General features: G+C 34.8%; 1 protein-coding gene across 2 annotated transcripts in view; it reads left to right on the top strand.

Moving 5' to 3' along the window:
* The window catches only part of SLC39A10 (solute carrier family 39 member 10), an 88,866-nt gene that overhangs the window by 50,606 nt on the left and 21,771 nt on the right, over positions 1 to 16,489 (top strand). For both annotated transcript variants that reach the window (XM_037043725.1, XM_037043724.1), the window contains exons 2-5: positions 2,452 to 3,479; positions 5,666 to 5,873; positions 13,009 to 13,178; positions 15,290 to 15,478. In XM_037043725.1, coding sequence (XP_036899620.1) covers positions 2,463 to 3,479; positions 5,666 to 5,873; positions 13,009 to 13,178; positions 15,290 to 15,478 — 1,584 coding nt within the window. In that variant the 5' untranslated portion in view covers positions 2,452 to 2,462. The remainder of the gene's footprint in view (positions 1 to 2,451; positions 3,480 to 5,665; positions 5,874 to 13,008; positions 13,179 to 15,289; positions 15,479 to 16,489) is intronic.

Below are 16,489 nucleotides of genomic sequence, written 5' to 3'. Positions count from 1 at the left end.
TATTTATTCATTCTACTATTGGTGAACATATGGCCTTTTTTTCTGTTTTTGAGCTATAATGTATAACAATCATGTGAACTTTTATGTTCATGTCTGTGGTGCCCCTGTGCCATTTCTGTTTATCATATACCCACGAGTAGAATTGCTGTGTGAGTGGGCTTGCTTATGTTCAGCTTCTGTCAGATCCTGCCAAACAGTTTTCCAAAAGCTATCAACCTACCATCCCATCAGCAGTGTGTGTAGGTCCCTGTAGACTCCACGTTCTTGCTAACATCTTTATATTCTACTCACCCTTGTTGGTATACAGTGGTATCTAATTGTGATTTTATTTTACATTTCTCTGATAACTATCAAGGTCCAGAATCTTCATTTGCTTCTGAGTAATTTAGCTGTCTTATAAAGTACATGTTCACACTTCTGGTCCATTTCCCCACCAAGTTTTGTCTCTCAACCTTCAGCTAATCTGTGGAAATTCCTTATGTATGCTTGACTGGTAACACTGGTAATCTCCTAAATTGTGACTTACCATTTTAGTCTCTTAATGAAACCTTGATGAACAGAAATTTCTTACTTTTAATGTAATATAGTTTATAATGCAATTAGTCTCCCAAATAAATTTGCTCTTTACAGTACAGTAGCCACTAGTAGCCACTAGAAATATGGCTAGTCTAAGTTAAGATGTTCTGTCTATATAATATACATAATTTCAAGGACTTATTTAAAAAGAATCTAAAAATCTCAGTAAGAATTTTATATTGATTATATATTAAAACAATATTTTAGATATAGTGGGTTAAGTAAAATAGAGCACAAACACCGGAAACCTGTATAATTTTGTTAATCAGTATCACCCCAATAAGTTCAATAAAAAGGAAAAAATGTATAAATAAAAAAATGGAGCATGAAAATTGCTTTCACCAGTTTATTGTAGGAAACTTTAAAATTACATAATTGACCCACATTGTATTTCTGTGTCTAGAAGCATGTGGCCAAGAGAACATTCTGAGATGTTGGGTGTGTCTTATGTCCACACTGTTCGTTATGACAGCAGGGATCCAATGTGGCTATTGAGCATTTAAAACGTAGCTTAGGGTGACTAAGAAGGTGAATTTTTCATTTAATTGTAGTTAGTTTAAATTTAAGTAACCACATGTGGCTTGTGTTAGCCATATTGGACTGCACGGTTCTGAGCATGTTATTGCTTCAGTGTTTTTTGTTTTAGGTTTAAATCCATCTGTAATTGATTTTTATAATATGAGGATAGTGATTGTTTTATTTATTTTCTCTTCTATATGGAAATTTAGTTGACCAACCACCAAGGAAAGGAGAATCTTTTCTTATTTTTACACACTCTATTTTGTTTCTTTGGTATGTTTGTTTGTTCTTAAACCAATACCACACTCTTTAGTAACTGGTAGAGTAAATGCTTTGATCTCAAAGTGTTTTGGTCGCTCTTGGCCCTTCCTTTTTCCACCTAAATATAAAAAACACCTCAAATTCTCACAAAAGTACTTCTGAGAGTTTGAAATTTTTTAAATGTATTGATTCTTTAGAAAGAGTGAAAGCGGAAGAGAGAGAGAAAGAAACAATGATTGGTTGTTCCACTTATTTATGCATTCATTGGTTGCTTCTTGTATGTGCCCTGACTGGAGGTCAAACCTGCAACCTTGGCATATTGGGACAGCATTCTAACCAACTGAGTTACTTGGCCAGGACACTGCTGGGATTTTTATCAAGATTACATTGGATCTGTATCATATTCAATCATAAACATTATGTAATCATCCATTTATATAGGTCTTTAATTTCTCTCAATAATATCTGATCCTCTTTTTTTATGTAAAGGTCTTGTAAATCTTTTGTTACATTTATTCCTAGCTTTTGGCTATTGTAAATAATAGTTGCCTAATTTCATTTTCTAATTATTGCTGGTAAATAGATATACAGTTGATTTTAGGTTATAATGTCCTTATATCCAGCAACTTGAGATTGTTTTGGATTTTCTATATACCCAATCCTGCTATTTGTGAATAATGACAATTTAATTTCCTTTTGACTCTTACACGGTTTCTCTCTTTATTTTGTCCTGCCTTATTGCACTGACCATGGCCTCAAGAGCAGGATCAGCAGACTTTGTGAAGGATCAGATAGGAAGGAAGCCAGCAATTCCTGTATAAATATACACACTCTCAAGTGTTGTGCTAAGAGCGAGTCAGAGTAGTTTGGTGCATGACTCTTGAACAGTTTGTATTAATTCAAAGGACTGTATGCTGTTTTGATAAAAGGGGCCATTTATACATGGAATTAGAAAAGGAAAGAATGATTAATAGCCATGAAAGCAATGGGGTAAAACATTTGCCTAGTGCATTGGTAACTGCTGGAAAGTTTATGATTATTTTGAATGTGACCAAGTATAAACTAATATTTGCCTTTCCTTTTAAATCCCTTTAGGAAAAGTAGAAATGAAGGTACATATGCACACAAAATTTTGCCTCATTTGTTTGCTGACATTTATTTTTCATCATTGCAACCACTGCCATGGAGACCATGAGCATGGTCCCGAAGAGCATCACAGACACCATCATGGAATGGCGGAGTCAGAGTCAAGCAAATTTTCAGTTCAGGATGCTGAAAACGAAAAAAAATACTATATTGAGAAACTTTTTGACCGTTATGGTGAAAATGGAAGATTATCCTTTTTTGGTCTGGAGAAACTTTTAACAAACTTGGGCCTTGGAGAGATCAAAGTAGTTGAGATTAATCATGAGGATCTTGGCCATGATCATGTTTCTCACTTAGATATTCTGGCAGTTCAAGAGGGAAAGCATTTTCACTCACATAACCATCAGCATTCCCATAAGCATTTAAATTCAGAAAATCAAACTGTGACCAGTGTATCAACAAAAAGATACCATAAGTGTGATCCAGAGAAAGAGACAATTGAAGTATCTGTCAAATCTGATGATAAACATATACATGATCGTAATCATCGCTTATGTCATCACCATTGTTTGCGTCATCATAACCTCGATCATAACACTACTCAGCATTTTCCTAATGATTCCATTACTCACAGTGAGCATGGAGAGCCTAGCCATGAACCTTCGACAGAGACCAATAAAACACAGGAGCAATCGGAAAGTAAGCTACCAAAAGGAAAGAGGAAGAGAAAAGGGAAGAAGAGTCATGAAAATTCAGAGGTTATTACACCAGGTTTTCCTCCTAACCATGATCAGGGTGAACAATATGAACATAATCGGGTTCATAAACCAGATCGTGTACACAACCCAGGTCATTCTCATGTACATCTTCCAGAACATACTGGTCATGATCCTGGTCATGGACACCAAGATCCTGATCCTGATAACGAAGGTGAACTTCGACATACTAGAAAGCGAGAAGCACCACATGTTAAAAAAAGTGCAATTTATTCAGCTGCAAGTCACAAAGATCATAATGAAGATGACCGTCAACATGAGGTCAGTATAGAAAGGTGGTTGCTCTGTAATTCTCAGATAATTGGGGAGCATTTTAGGTAAAAAGAGAAGGAACAGTGGAGTAGTTAATCATATTTAAACATATTTCTAGGTAATATAGAATAAATATATCAAATAATTAAAATCAGATTAAAGATCTTTATCTGGATTTTCACTTGCCTGCTTTGTTCTCAAATTTGGGTTCTTAAAATCTGAATGTTTGCAGGTTGTTAGAAATTATACTCTGGTATTCATTCTTTATTTTACTGTCTTGCTTATGACTCTTAGACTTCCCAAGTTAGTTTTTTTTTGTTTTTTTTTTAAGATTTTATTTATTTATCTTTAGAGAGGAAGGGAAGAAGAGAAGGAGAGAAGTATCACTGTATGGTTGCTTCTGGTGTGCCCCCTCCTGGGAGCTGGCCTGCAACCCAGGCATGTGCCCTGACTGGGAATCGAACCGCGATTGTGTGGTTCGCAGGCCCGCGCTCAATCCACTGAGCTACATCAGCCAGGGCCCAAGTTAGTTTTCATGTTGTTACTGTTCGCTGGTTTCCAGATACTCTAGTCAGTTTTCCCTCTGGGGAAGTGACTTGACAGTTTCTAAATCAAAATTATTAAGTTGTTGAATTAATTGTGAATTGGTTCCCATTAATAAAGCTCTGTATCAGGTATTTTGTAAATATGGTAGGTTTTTTTTCTATATCACTTTATGATATGGCCTACTTGCTCATAATATAGTTTTCTTTTCATGCCTTTGACAGATTTAGCCTGAATATAAAAATATGTAATAGGAAGCTAATACTAATGGGGTGGTTGTGGTTTTCTTCTAAATTTTCATTATTTTTTCAGTACTTTCACATTTGATTGGTTCTTTCTTAGTTTTTTTTTAACTAGTCATCTTTAAACACATTTATTTTTGTTTCATTAAAAATATATAAACACTTTTGTTTATTCTAATTTTTATCACTCAAGCTTTAAAAAATTGTTGAATTTGTTATGTATGAAAGCATCATCAAATATGGAATACGACTTCACTCTTTGTTGTTTATATCTCTATTATTGAAGTATGTTTTGCATCTAAGTAAATAATCTTGGTGTTTCTTCCCTGGAGAAATCATCAGGTACTTGGTTTTTAGCAGTATAAACACGGATTTTAATATAACTCATATTTTAAAATTTTAATATACTTTAAAAAAATATGTTCATTTATTACTATGGATGATATTCTAGAATCTTGTTGATAATAACTGGACAATATCATTAATGTTTATTCTTTGCGTCAAATTTTTGGTGTCCAAATCATCAGACCTGGTGCATATTGGGAATTTTTTCAGGGTTTATGGAAATATTGTATGCTTTGGATAAGGCATACAATAGTATGGCTTATCTATAGTGCCTTATGTTAAAGGTACTATATATAGTTCCTTATGTTAAAGCCTGAGAAGAGTCATTTTGTTTGTTTGTTTGTATGTATGTTCTGACTTTGTTTTTGTATGTAAAGTCATATAATGAGATAGCAAGTCAATGAACAAACATGCTATCTCAGTGGATACGTAAGAAAAAGAGGCACCACCATCTTTTTTGCCATAATTTAAAATATTTGTTTGATATATGATGGACTTAAACTGGATTACTCTGTTTCCTGCTTTGTTTTGTTTTGCACTTTAAAAAGAACCAGTGGCTGAAGCTGCCCTTTTTTTTTCATCTTCCAGTTTTAGTATTGGGTTAGAATTCCCCAATATAATACTCTTTCAGGGTGCCTTAGGCAGTGAAAAAGCCTATATTATACTATAATATAAAGTTATTAAAATACTTTAAATTTATTTAACATTGTTTTATAAGGCTGAAACTTGAGTGATAAATACACTTTGACTAGAGAATTGATTTTGTTCCTCACTCTTTAAGAATCTTGTGAATATAGTTGCGAACCTCTCTTATTGATGGCAAAAGATCATTATCTTTCATGTGTTAGAGTGGAAAGATGGTACAAGTCCATAAAAAGTCTTGGGTAACAAGTTGAATGTATCCCCATCATAAATTTTTACCCAAAAGCTTTACTTCTAATCGATGTCTATGTATGACAAATTATTTCCAAATACTAATAGAATATTTTCTTTATACAGTATTTTTTCTGCATAATCCTCTTACAGTACTCCTTTACTTAATTTGTTTTATTGATTTCCTTGCAGTGCTTGAATGTCACTCAGTTGTTGAAACACTATGGTCATGGTGCCAACTCGCCGATCTCAGCTGATCTATTTACATATCTTTGCCCTGCATTGTTGTATCAGATTGACAGCAGACTTTGTATTGAGCATTTTGATAAACTTTTAGTTGAAGATTTAAGTAAGGATAAAAATACAGTTCCTGAAGATAAGGCAAATATAGGGGCATCAGGTAAGAAAGATTTAAGGTTTTTGTCCTCAAAATTGTTTCTATATTACTTTTTTTGTATAATTGAATTAGAAAATAGTTCCAGTTTATTGTCTTCCTTGTAGTGTCTTTCAATATGTTTTAATATGTGTGTTTAAAAAAGATTGGGGGAAGACACAGTACAATTTATTTACCTCTTCTGGTATTTATGGACGAATGCTTTGTTAAGAGAACTAGATTTAAAAGGATATACAGGTTTGCAACTAATGGATCTTTCTTGATGGGCAAATGTGAGTAACGGGGCCCCTAATTAAAGTTATTTGGTGTTCTGGCCCTGGCTGGTATAGCTCAGTGGATTGAGCACAGGCCTGTGAACCAAAAAGAATCGTAGTTCGATTCCCAGTCAGGGCACATGCCTGGGTTGCAGGCCAGTTCCCAGCAGGGGGTGCATGAGAGGCAACCGTACACTGATATTTCTCCCCGTCTCTCCTTCCCTTCCCCTCTAAAGATAAATAAATAAAACTAAAAAAAAAAAAAGAAAACAAAAACAAAAGTATTTGGTGTTCTAATTGCCCAATATTTAGCAGGGTTCAGGAGGCTCTGGTGAAAAGCTAAGGTTATTGTTTTTAAGGAAGTATAAAGGGAATCCAGTGTGGTTAAACCCTAGGGACATCTCAGAAATGTCAATATTTGGCATATGAACTTCATCATGGGCATTTCTAGAGAGCTCAACTAAGGTGAAACCAAAACTATTTTAAAACTTTTCTGGGCCCTTTTTTCTATCTAGTGACTAAATAGTTCCACTTTGATGTTCACAGGTACCTCACACTTAGTATTTCCAAACTTTACTCCACATACAATTTGTATCTTTTATTGAATCCCAGTCCATTAAAATCCATGCTTTTGATAATCTGAAAATCTTTGACTTTTTTCTCTCAAGTGTTTGTTTCCCTTTCTTCTTGTATAATCAGTTGTCAAGTCCAACTGAGTCTTCTCTTAAATATCTCCTAACTCACTGTGTCATAACTTGACTTCAGGTCCTTGGTTTTTTATTGAATTGTTGAAATAACTTTATAACCTTTCCTATCTATGTTCTTGACCCCTGTACTTCATCATCTTTAGCACTTAAGCTAGATCTGTCTTTCTAAATTGCAAATGAGATTCTCTGATGAGTTCTTTCTTTGTAGTGATAGCTAGCATTATTTTTATTTTATCTATTAGCAATTACGAATAGTAGGCACTTTTCTAAACTCAGTTCATTGACTCCTCAAAACAGTCCTATGAGGTGGGGAATGTTATCCTAATTACTTTGCCGAAGTCTCAGACCAGTAAGTGATAATGATTGGATTCTAGCTTAGGAAATTGAACTAATTTGTTATCCATGCCCTAGGTGTTGTATGTGCTTTTTTCTTTTCATTAAATTTTAACAATCTATTAAAGTATTATATGAAGGAACTATTAAATGATTCTTGAAGGTAAGGAAGCTGGGGTACAGAAAAGTTTAGAGACTTAACCAAAGTTCCTGACCTAACAAGTGATAGAACCCACAGACCCTAAAGTTGTCTGATAAATCCTCTAGGGAGCTAATCACTATGCCATTTTCTTCCAAAATTGGTTAATTCTGGTGTCAACTTGGTGATTGTTGCCATATATCTTTACACTATGTTTTTCATTTGATCTCTAATATTTTTATTTATCTTTTATATATTATAAGCAATAATATGAATTTGATGACATGTGTTATATTTTTTCTCAGATATTTTAGGAAACTGCATCGTGCTATATTGTTTGAAGTTCAGAGCCCTTTATTCGGCCAGTCAGGATTTCTAGAATATAAATCCTGACACCTGTCTTCCATTCTTATCCCCCATCATTCATTTATTTCTTCTTTGCTTTAACCATAGCAAACTTCTGATAATAGGTTATGCTGTTTCTTCTCCATTCTTCTCAGCCTGTTCACATTCTAAACTTCTCTACCTGACTGACTACTATGATTCCTCAAAATTTCAGCTCAAGGATTAGCCTCTCTGAGATAACTTACTGATCATCCTAGGAGTAATTAAATGTCCTTTCTTGACACCCTGTGGGTATTTTCATTACAGTACAGAGCTTGGGGGTCTTAATAATTGTATCAATTGTCTGCTTTTGGTGACTTCACTTGCTTAAAGTAACCTACTCTTTTGTCTCAGCATCCACTGTGCCTAAGATAAAGGGTACTTTGGACAAAAAGTAAGCACTAGTATATTGATTAAATGAATTAATTGCTGAAGATTAGCCAGTAAGGTTTCAGTTATAAGCCAGGAAAGACACTTGTTGAAAATGAGTCTTTGAAAACTATCTCATGACTGTCAGTCAGTCTGATGAACTTGGGTGGGTAATATTTGGTGAGTGAGATTTCCATGAACTCAATCATGTGCAAAATCATGATGAACACAGTGCTGGTTGAAATGCCCGAGATACAGTGGTGCTATTGCAGAGTCATTAAAATGATTAAATTGATATTTAAAAATAGGGATGAAAAACAGAATTCTGAGATAAAATTAAAAGGATAGAATTAAAATGTTTTTCTTAGTGTAGTACTAAGGTTTAAAAATACCATATTTCAGTATGTCAGGTTTACTTGGAATAGAGATATTTCTTAAAGCTTGAAAGAGTACAAACAAAATGCTCTCAATGTATATAACAAACTAAGTCTTTTAGGTGCTGCCTATTCTTGGTTAATTTCTTTGCAATAGGAAAGTAACTTGAGAATAGATAAAGTAATTGTGATTGGCTATATTTATTGGAACCTTACCCTGTGCTGTTCTAAACACTTCTACAGGTGTTTAATATGCTTCATTTAACTGTTAAACCCATGAGATAGGCACTTTTATTCACTTCTATTTGTTCAGGAAAGGAGGCTTTGAGAAGTAACTTCCGTAATGTCACATAGCTGCCAGGGAGCAGAGCCTGATAGGAACGAGAGTATTGTCTGTATAGAAGCCTAGGAACCATCAGAAAGAGAAACTAAGAAAACAGTCCTGCTTACATTTCAATAAATAAATAAGGTACCTAGGAATAAATTTAACCAAGGAAGTAAAATACCTTTTCTCAGAAAATTTTAAGATACTGAAGAGAAATTGAAGAAGGTACAAGTAAGTCGAAGCATGTACCAAGTTCATGTACAGGAAGACTTAACATCATTAAAATGTCCATACTACCAAGCAATCCATGGATTTAAAGTAATTCCTATCAAAATACCAATCGAATTTTCATAGAACTAGAACAAATGTTCTAAAAATTTGTGTGGAACCACAAAAAACTCCAAATATCCTCAGCAGTCTTGAGAAAGAAGAACAAAGTTGGAGGCCTCATGCTACTTGATATCAAACTATATACTACAAGGTCATAGTAATCAGAAAAGCATGGTACTGGCATAAAAACAGACCAACAGATCAATAAATCAGTGGAACAGAATAAAGAACCCAGAAAATAAACCCACACCTTTATGGTCAATTAATATATGAGAGAGGAAATAAGAACATATAATGGGATGAGGACAATCAATTTAATAAACGGTGTTGGGAAATTTGTGCAGGTATATGCAAAAAAATGAAAGTAGACCATGTCTTTACACAGATACAAGAATAAACTCAAAATTGATTAAAGACTTTAATGTAGATAGCCAAAGGGAAGAGAGGGCAAGGGATGTGGGAATGGAGATATCTGTAATAGGGTAAACAATAAAAATAAAGAAAAAAAAGACTCAAATGTAAGACTCCAAACCATAGTAATTATAGAAGAAAACATAGGCAATAGAATCTCAGGCATTTCTCATCGTGGTATTTTTTCTGGTATATGTTTTCAGGCAAGGGAAACAAAGGAAAAACAAATGGGACTACATTAAACTAAAAAGGTTTTGTGCAGCAAAGAAAACTATCAACAAAATAGAAAGACAGCCCATTGAATGGGAGAACATATTTGCCAAAGCTATGTCTGATTAGGGGTGAATATCCAAAATTTATTAAGAACTTGACTCAATACCAAAATCAAACAATCTAATTGATGGCCAGAGAGAAGGGGGCGGCAGGGGCTGAGTGGAGGCAGGCAAAGGGGGGCAGAAATGGGGACATCTGCAATAGTGTCAACAGTAAGAATAAAGAAAAAGCCCTGGCTGGTGTAGCTCAGTGGATTGAGCTCGGGCCTGCAAACCACACAATTGCAGTTCGATTCCCAGTCAGGGCACATGCCTGGGTTGCAGGCCAGGTCCCAAGCAGGGGATGCACGACAGGCGACCACACAGTGATATTTCTCTCCCTCTCCCTCCCTTCTTCTCTAATGATAAATAAGTAAACAATCTTTAAAAAAATAAAAAAAATTCAGTTTTTTAAAAGGTGTTCAGGAGAACAAAAATGGGCAAAGGACCTGAATAGACATTTCTCCATAGAGGATGTGCAGATGGCCAATAGACATATGAAAAGATGCTCAGCGTCACTAATCACAGGAAAAATGCAAATTAAAACCTCAGTGAGATATCATCTCACATCTGTCAGAATGGCCATCATTATTCAACAAACAACAAGTGCTGGTGAGGATGCAGAGAAAGGGAACCTTCAAGCACTGTTAGTGGGAATGCAGACTGGTACAGCCACTGTGGAAAACAGTACTGAGTTTCCTCAAAAAAGTAAAGCTGGAACTACATTATGACCCAGCATTTCCACTTCTGGTAATATTTCTGAAGAAACCCAGAAACACTGATTCAGAAGAATACATGCCACCCCTGTGTTCATTGCAGTCCTGTTTACATTGGCCAAGATTGGGACTCAGCGCAGGTGCCCATCAGTAGATGGGTGGATACAAAAGCTGTGGTACATTTGCACAGTAGAACAGTACTTAGCTGTAAAAAAGGAGATCTTACCTTTTTTGACAGTATGGATGGGCCTGGAGAGTATTATGCTAAGTGAAATACGCCACTCAGAGAAAAATAAATACCATGTGACTTCACTCAAATATGGAATCTAATGAATAAAATAAACAAAATAGACTCATAGATTCTGAGAAACAACTGACAGCTGTCAGAGGGGAGGGATGGGGTTAGGGGCCTGGGTGAAAGTAGGTGAAAGGATTAAGCTAAAAAAAACTCCTCATAGATAATAGACCTCAGTATGGCGATTACCAGAGGGAAAGGGGGTTGGAGGCAGGAAGAAGAGAGTATGGGGGTGGAATAAATGGTGAGGGAAGGAGACTACACTGGGTGGTATACACACGTGTATTATAGAATTACACACTTGAATCCTATATAATTTTATTAATATAACCCCAATTAATTCAATAAAATATTTTTAAAAATGAAAAATAAAAGCCTTTGAATGTAACCTCCATGTTCTTAACCTAGGCTGTGCTGCACTACTTCCTGCTAAAAAACTTTCTTGGCTAGAATATGACAGGGAGGTAGTTATCTTTAGTTGTCTGTTAAAACACCACTGAAGTGGTGATAGAGGTAAATATTGATATGTAATTATCGCTATAATTCTAGATTAGTAAGGAAAAATACAAGAATAGTCTTTTAGGTAGACAAGCTAGGTTCAGTCTGGTATGAATCAGTAAAGGAGAGAAAGTAAGTCCACATCCCAGACTGGAATGCTGATTTTTTTGATAGATAAAGTATGTTTCCCTTGCTGGCTTCCTATTCACTGATCTTTGTAGATAAGTAAATATGTCAAGAGTTACAGCCATTTGCAGGTGCTTCTAAATTCTCCTTGTGACAGGAGAGAAAGGGAAGCTAGGCCTGAGATTACTTAACTTAATTAGAAACAAAATTCATTTGTTCCATACAGAGAAAAAGGAAGACTGATGGGATTATCACATCAAGAGTTAAGATTAATAGCCTTTTCCGTCTTTAAGGCCTGGAAAAAGTCTACATCTTTGCTTTTCACATCAACTGTGGATTATGACTTAAGAGTTTCTGAGTTGTAATATTGGCATCTATTTTATAAGCTGTTGACAGATGCTTGACTCTAGTAATATTGAAAATTACAAGTCAATCTGAAAGCTTAAAGACAAATATATTACTAATAGTAAATATTGATTAGTTGTTTGCCAGTGGTTAGTAGCATGGTCAGAAATGAAAATTGAATTATGTCCCGATAGATGTCAGTAATTGTTAGAGAGAAAGCCCTGATAGAAATTATTTGTAATGACTGCTGCACTATTAAGAAAGGCGGACTTGTTCTGTGTAAACCTCCCGTAGTGACACAGCCACTCCCTCGTTAACTGTTCAAAGAGTGCTGTAAACCAAATCCGTTATACACTGCGTATGGTAGAAATTGTTTGTTTCACAAGATTGGCTCGTTTAGTCATAGAGTTGACCCTAGCTTAATTACCAAGGGGGTTTGTGAGCAGGTCGCTAAGCATTTCTGCCAATTAAAATGCTGAAACAGTATACAAAACTGCCATCTTGCACAGGCTTTGAACCAAGTTAATTAGAAAGTTTCCACAGATGAGTTCTTCTTTTTAAAAGAATGCATTTTCTCTCTAGATAATGAGAAAGGGAGTTGGTGAATAACTAAGCTTGAAGACCTTTAACATTTTAAGCAACCCAATTTGCAGAATAAGTGAAGCTTGTTTCAGACATTTATTTGGAGGTTTTTTTAATTGCATTTAGTATCTTGGGTACAAATAAAGAAAACATTTGCTAGTTATATGTAATAGTTTTTATATTGGTAGTTTGGTGTAAGTTTTATAAAAGATGCCTTTATTATTTTTGTTTGTTTTGTTTTTGCTTTATGCTAAATAATGATTGAAAAAGCATAATAATTTGCTTAAAAATCAGAAGAATTTTATTACCCAAATTGCTTTTATTAACACCTAGGATATTATGATAGCTTTTATTTAAGCTTAAATGTAAATATTACTAATTTTACAATGTGAGGTTTGTTTTCTTGAAGTAGTGAATTATACATACACAAAGCTAAGTTGGAGGAAAGAGTTTGGAGCTGGCTGTGGAAGAGAGATGATGTTGAGGAATACAGCTGTGCCAAAACATAAAGTTTCTTAAAAAGCATAGTCTGAGTAAAAGAACCTATTGTCTGTGACTCATTTATCTTACATTTAGTTTTTCTTGGGAACTTTGTTGGTTTATTTTGTCATGCTAATGTTGATTCTAATTTCTTTCCTACAGCATGGATTTGTGGCATCATTTCTATCACTGTCATTAGCCTGCTGTCCTTGCTGGGCGTGATCCTGGTGCCCATCATTAACCAAGGATGCTTCAAATTCCTGCTCACGTTCCTTGTCGCTCTGGCTGTAGGAACAATGAGTGGAGACGCCCTTCTTCACCTACTTCCCCATGTAAGAAATTTTTGAAACTTTAAAAAAATTAAAAATAAAAATACTTAAACTAAAAGTGTCTTTCTTTAGCAAGCTGTAGCACAATCTAGTATTCATGCTATTTTGTTTGCTTAAAGTATTTGTTCCCATTTGAACAATTTTAATAGCAGCACTTTTGAAATAAACTGAATCATTGGGTTTCAGAATAACAAAAAAAAACCTGGTAATGTCAGTTTTATGTTCACCTGTCACAATGTGTCACAATGTATATATATCAAACACCACAAGGTACACTTTAAATATCTTACATTTAGTAGTCCAGTTATGCCTCCGTCAAACTAACTTTAAAACAGAAGAAAAATCTTGCTCTATTGGCATTTCTGAAAATAAATAATAAAATCAATGAATAATTTTTTTTATCTGTACAAATATTAAGGAAGCCTTTAGAAGAAATGTGTAAGGGATCTTTTTATTTTTTTAGAGATTTTATTTATTTATTTTTAGAGAGGGGAGGGTGGGAGAACGAGAGGGAGAGAAACATCAGTCTGTTGTTGCACAGTCCTCTTGCACACCCCTTACTGGGGACCTGGCCTGCAACACAGGCTTGTGCCCTGACTGGAAATCAAACTGGGAATCAAACCAGCAACCCTTTGATTTGCAGGCTGTTGCTCAGTCCACTGAGCCACACCAGCCAGTGCATATAAGGGATCTTGTAATGATTGTACGTACTTGCATAGCATAGCCAGTGTGCCACAGGCATCTTTATTGGAGCAGGAGTAGATAGACCAACTCAGCTATTGTAGGCATTTAGCTCTTTACAAACCGGACCACTTACCTTTCCCCCTGGCCTGCCACTTGCTATTGAACATTTGGGTACACTTCTAATGATGTGATCATAAGCCCAAACTTTTAGTGCCTTGATTATGCCTTTTACAGTCTATCTGTTGCCAGTTAAGAGTATTTGATCTGGTGTTGACTGTTTTTACATCACCTTATGAAAACATTGGGACTTTTGTATTCCAAATGTAAAAAAACAGGTTTGGATTTTTTTGTATTCTCACTGCCTCCCTCCCAAAGTATTTGGGAGACAAAATTGTACTTGTTTGTTGTGTATACTACTTCTCTCCTTCTACACTTTCGGTTGAGAATTCCAGATCTAGCATCTAGAACAATGTATGGCATGCCTTTAAAAAAGTAATTAATTACTCTTAAAATAGAATATAATTTTTCAAAGTTCAGTGATTATATTGTATATTATTTACTTGTTTTCCCCTTTATTTCCACCCCGTCACCTGCCTTTCTACCAGCCATCAGGAGGAGTAGCAACAGTCTATTTCAAAACTGGGCCTAATGAGAACAGTTGAAGTGAAAAACAAAGTTTTAGTGCTGTGTAACTTGTATTTTTCTTTAAAAAATGTTTATTGCATAAAGTTAATACCATTTGAAATGGGTTTACTTCTTTTACGAGGTTCAGAAACCTCTTCTGTTAACCACTAGCAAATGGGGAAAGACTGTAAGTGTTATAGGCAAGGAAAATACATAAGAATAGTTCTAATGCCTAAAGTTCTCTAAGGCTAATATTGTGAAACTTATCCATTTCATAGTTAAAAATAACTTTATTTCCACATATATATTTATTTTTGCCAAAGTTTAAAAAACAGAGAATTAAGTTATGTATTTCAGGATACACGTTTGTATAATCAGTTTAAGAAAAAGTTAGATTACAGGGAGTCATAAGTGATCACCTGCTGGAGAACTAGTTTGTTTTAGTTTTGCTAAATGTTAGGTGTTTGTCTGGGTGTTGTTCACTTAAATTTACAAAGGACCCATCACTCCCATTCTCTACGGCTGACTCGGTTCTCCCACTGTAATATATACCTTCACCCCTATGGGCTTTTGAGTTTGGGGTCTTTGTTTTAGAGGCACCATGAGCTGTACAGTAGTATTTTCTAGGCCACTGAATGTAGCACAATTAACTGGAAGAGTACTTCTTTTTAAGTGAGAAAACATTTAAGGACCACTGCCAAAATTAAAAAGTATTTTTTTCTGTATCATCTAGGAAATTATAATCTTGGAACTTAAAGTAGCATTCCAATGACTTGTTTAGCAGTTTTTCTTATTTTTAATAATAGTCTCAGGGTGGACATGATCACAGTCATCAGCATGCACATGGGCACGGCCATTCTCATGGACACGAATCCAAGAAGTTTTTGGAAGAGTATGATGCTGTATTGAAAGGACTTGTCGCTCTAGGAGGCATTTACTTGTTATTTATCATTGAACACTGCCTTAGAATGTTTAAGCACTACAAACAGCAAAGAGTAAGTACTTTTGAATTGTTTATTTCATTTTCTGGGGCGTAAAACTCAAAACAAAGACCATTATTTTCTGGCTATATGCTTAATTATGGTATTGTTGTGTATTAAATCTCCTATCTTCTAAAAGATTATCTTCAGAAATAAATGGCTTTGATTTTGGCCATTTTTTTACATTTATTTTGGCATCTATAATCAAGAGATAGCAGTCTCAGTCTTAAAGCATTTGCGTCACAGCTTACCTAATTGATTTAAGTAGGATGGAAAAAGCTATTGGTCAATTTATGCTTATAAAAATGCAAAAATGTATAAATAGAAGCAAGTTTCTTCAGTCTTCTTAGGTAATATTTTCAAGTATAAGTGGCTTTTATTGTCATGTATTACAGTGAAAATGTTTTCAGACAGCATTTCTTTATCAGAAAAGCCTTGTCAATGGTAGAAATACTAGAGGTAACAAGAATTAGATTCCTGAATATATTTCACTAACATGCTTGTGATACTAATGCTGATTATCTTCAGTATATGCTCTTTAAGTAAGTAAGTCTAGAGAACATTTTTAGATGCCTTTCCACAAAAAAAAGGTTAAAAAATTCTTATATTTTGTTAATTAACTATAAATATTCAAAAAAGAAAAAACATCTTTTTCCTGGGAAACATTGGGAAGTCGTGATCATAATATATAGAGTCCACACTTATGATACTGTTTTTATACTGTTTCTATATACATATATTTGTGTGTGTGTGTGTTTTGTATGTATCTCCTTGAGGCAATATAAATCGTTTATAATAGAGCTCTGAACTGGAGTACAGGGGAAGTGATCCTAGTCCTTGCTCAGCCACACACTAGCTGTAAAACTATGATTCATTCCTCATGACTTCCAGTTGCTACCTAAATTGATGGGAAATAAATCCTACATCTTATTTTTTTTTAAGATTTTTTAAAATTTATTTATCTTTAGAGGGGAAGGGAAGGAGAGAGGGAGAGAATATCAACGTATGATTGCCTCTAGTGCGTCC

The sequence above is a fragment of the Sturnira hondurensis genome, unplaced genomic scaffold (assembly GCF_014824575.4).
Source record: "Sturnira hondurensis isolate 20B ecotype Veracruz unplaced genomic scaffold, ASM1482457v3 Scaffold0004136, whole genome shotgun sequence".
NCBI lineage: Eukaryota > Metazoa > Chordata > Mammalia > Chiroptera > Phyllostomidae > Sturnira > Sturnira hondurensis.
The sequence above is the reverse complement of the archived record's forward strand: the minus strand, read 5'-3'. Positions and strand labels throughout refer to the sequence as shown.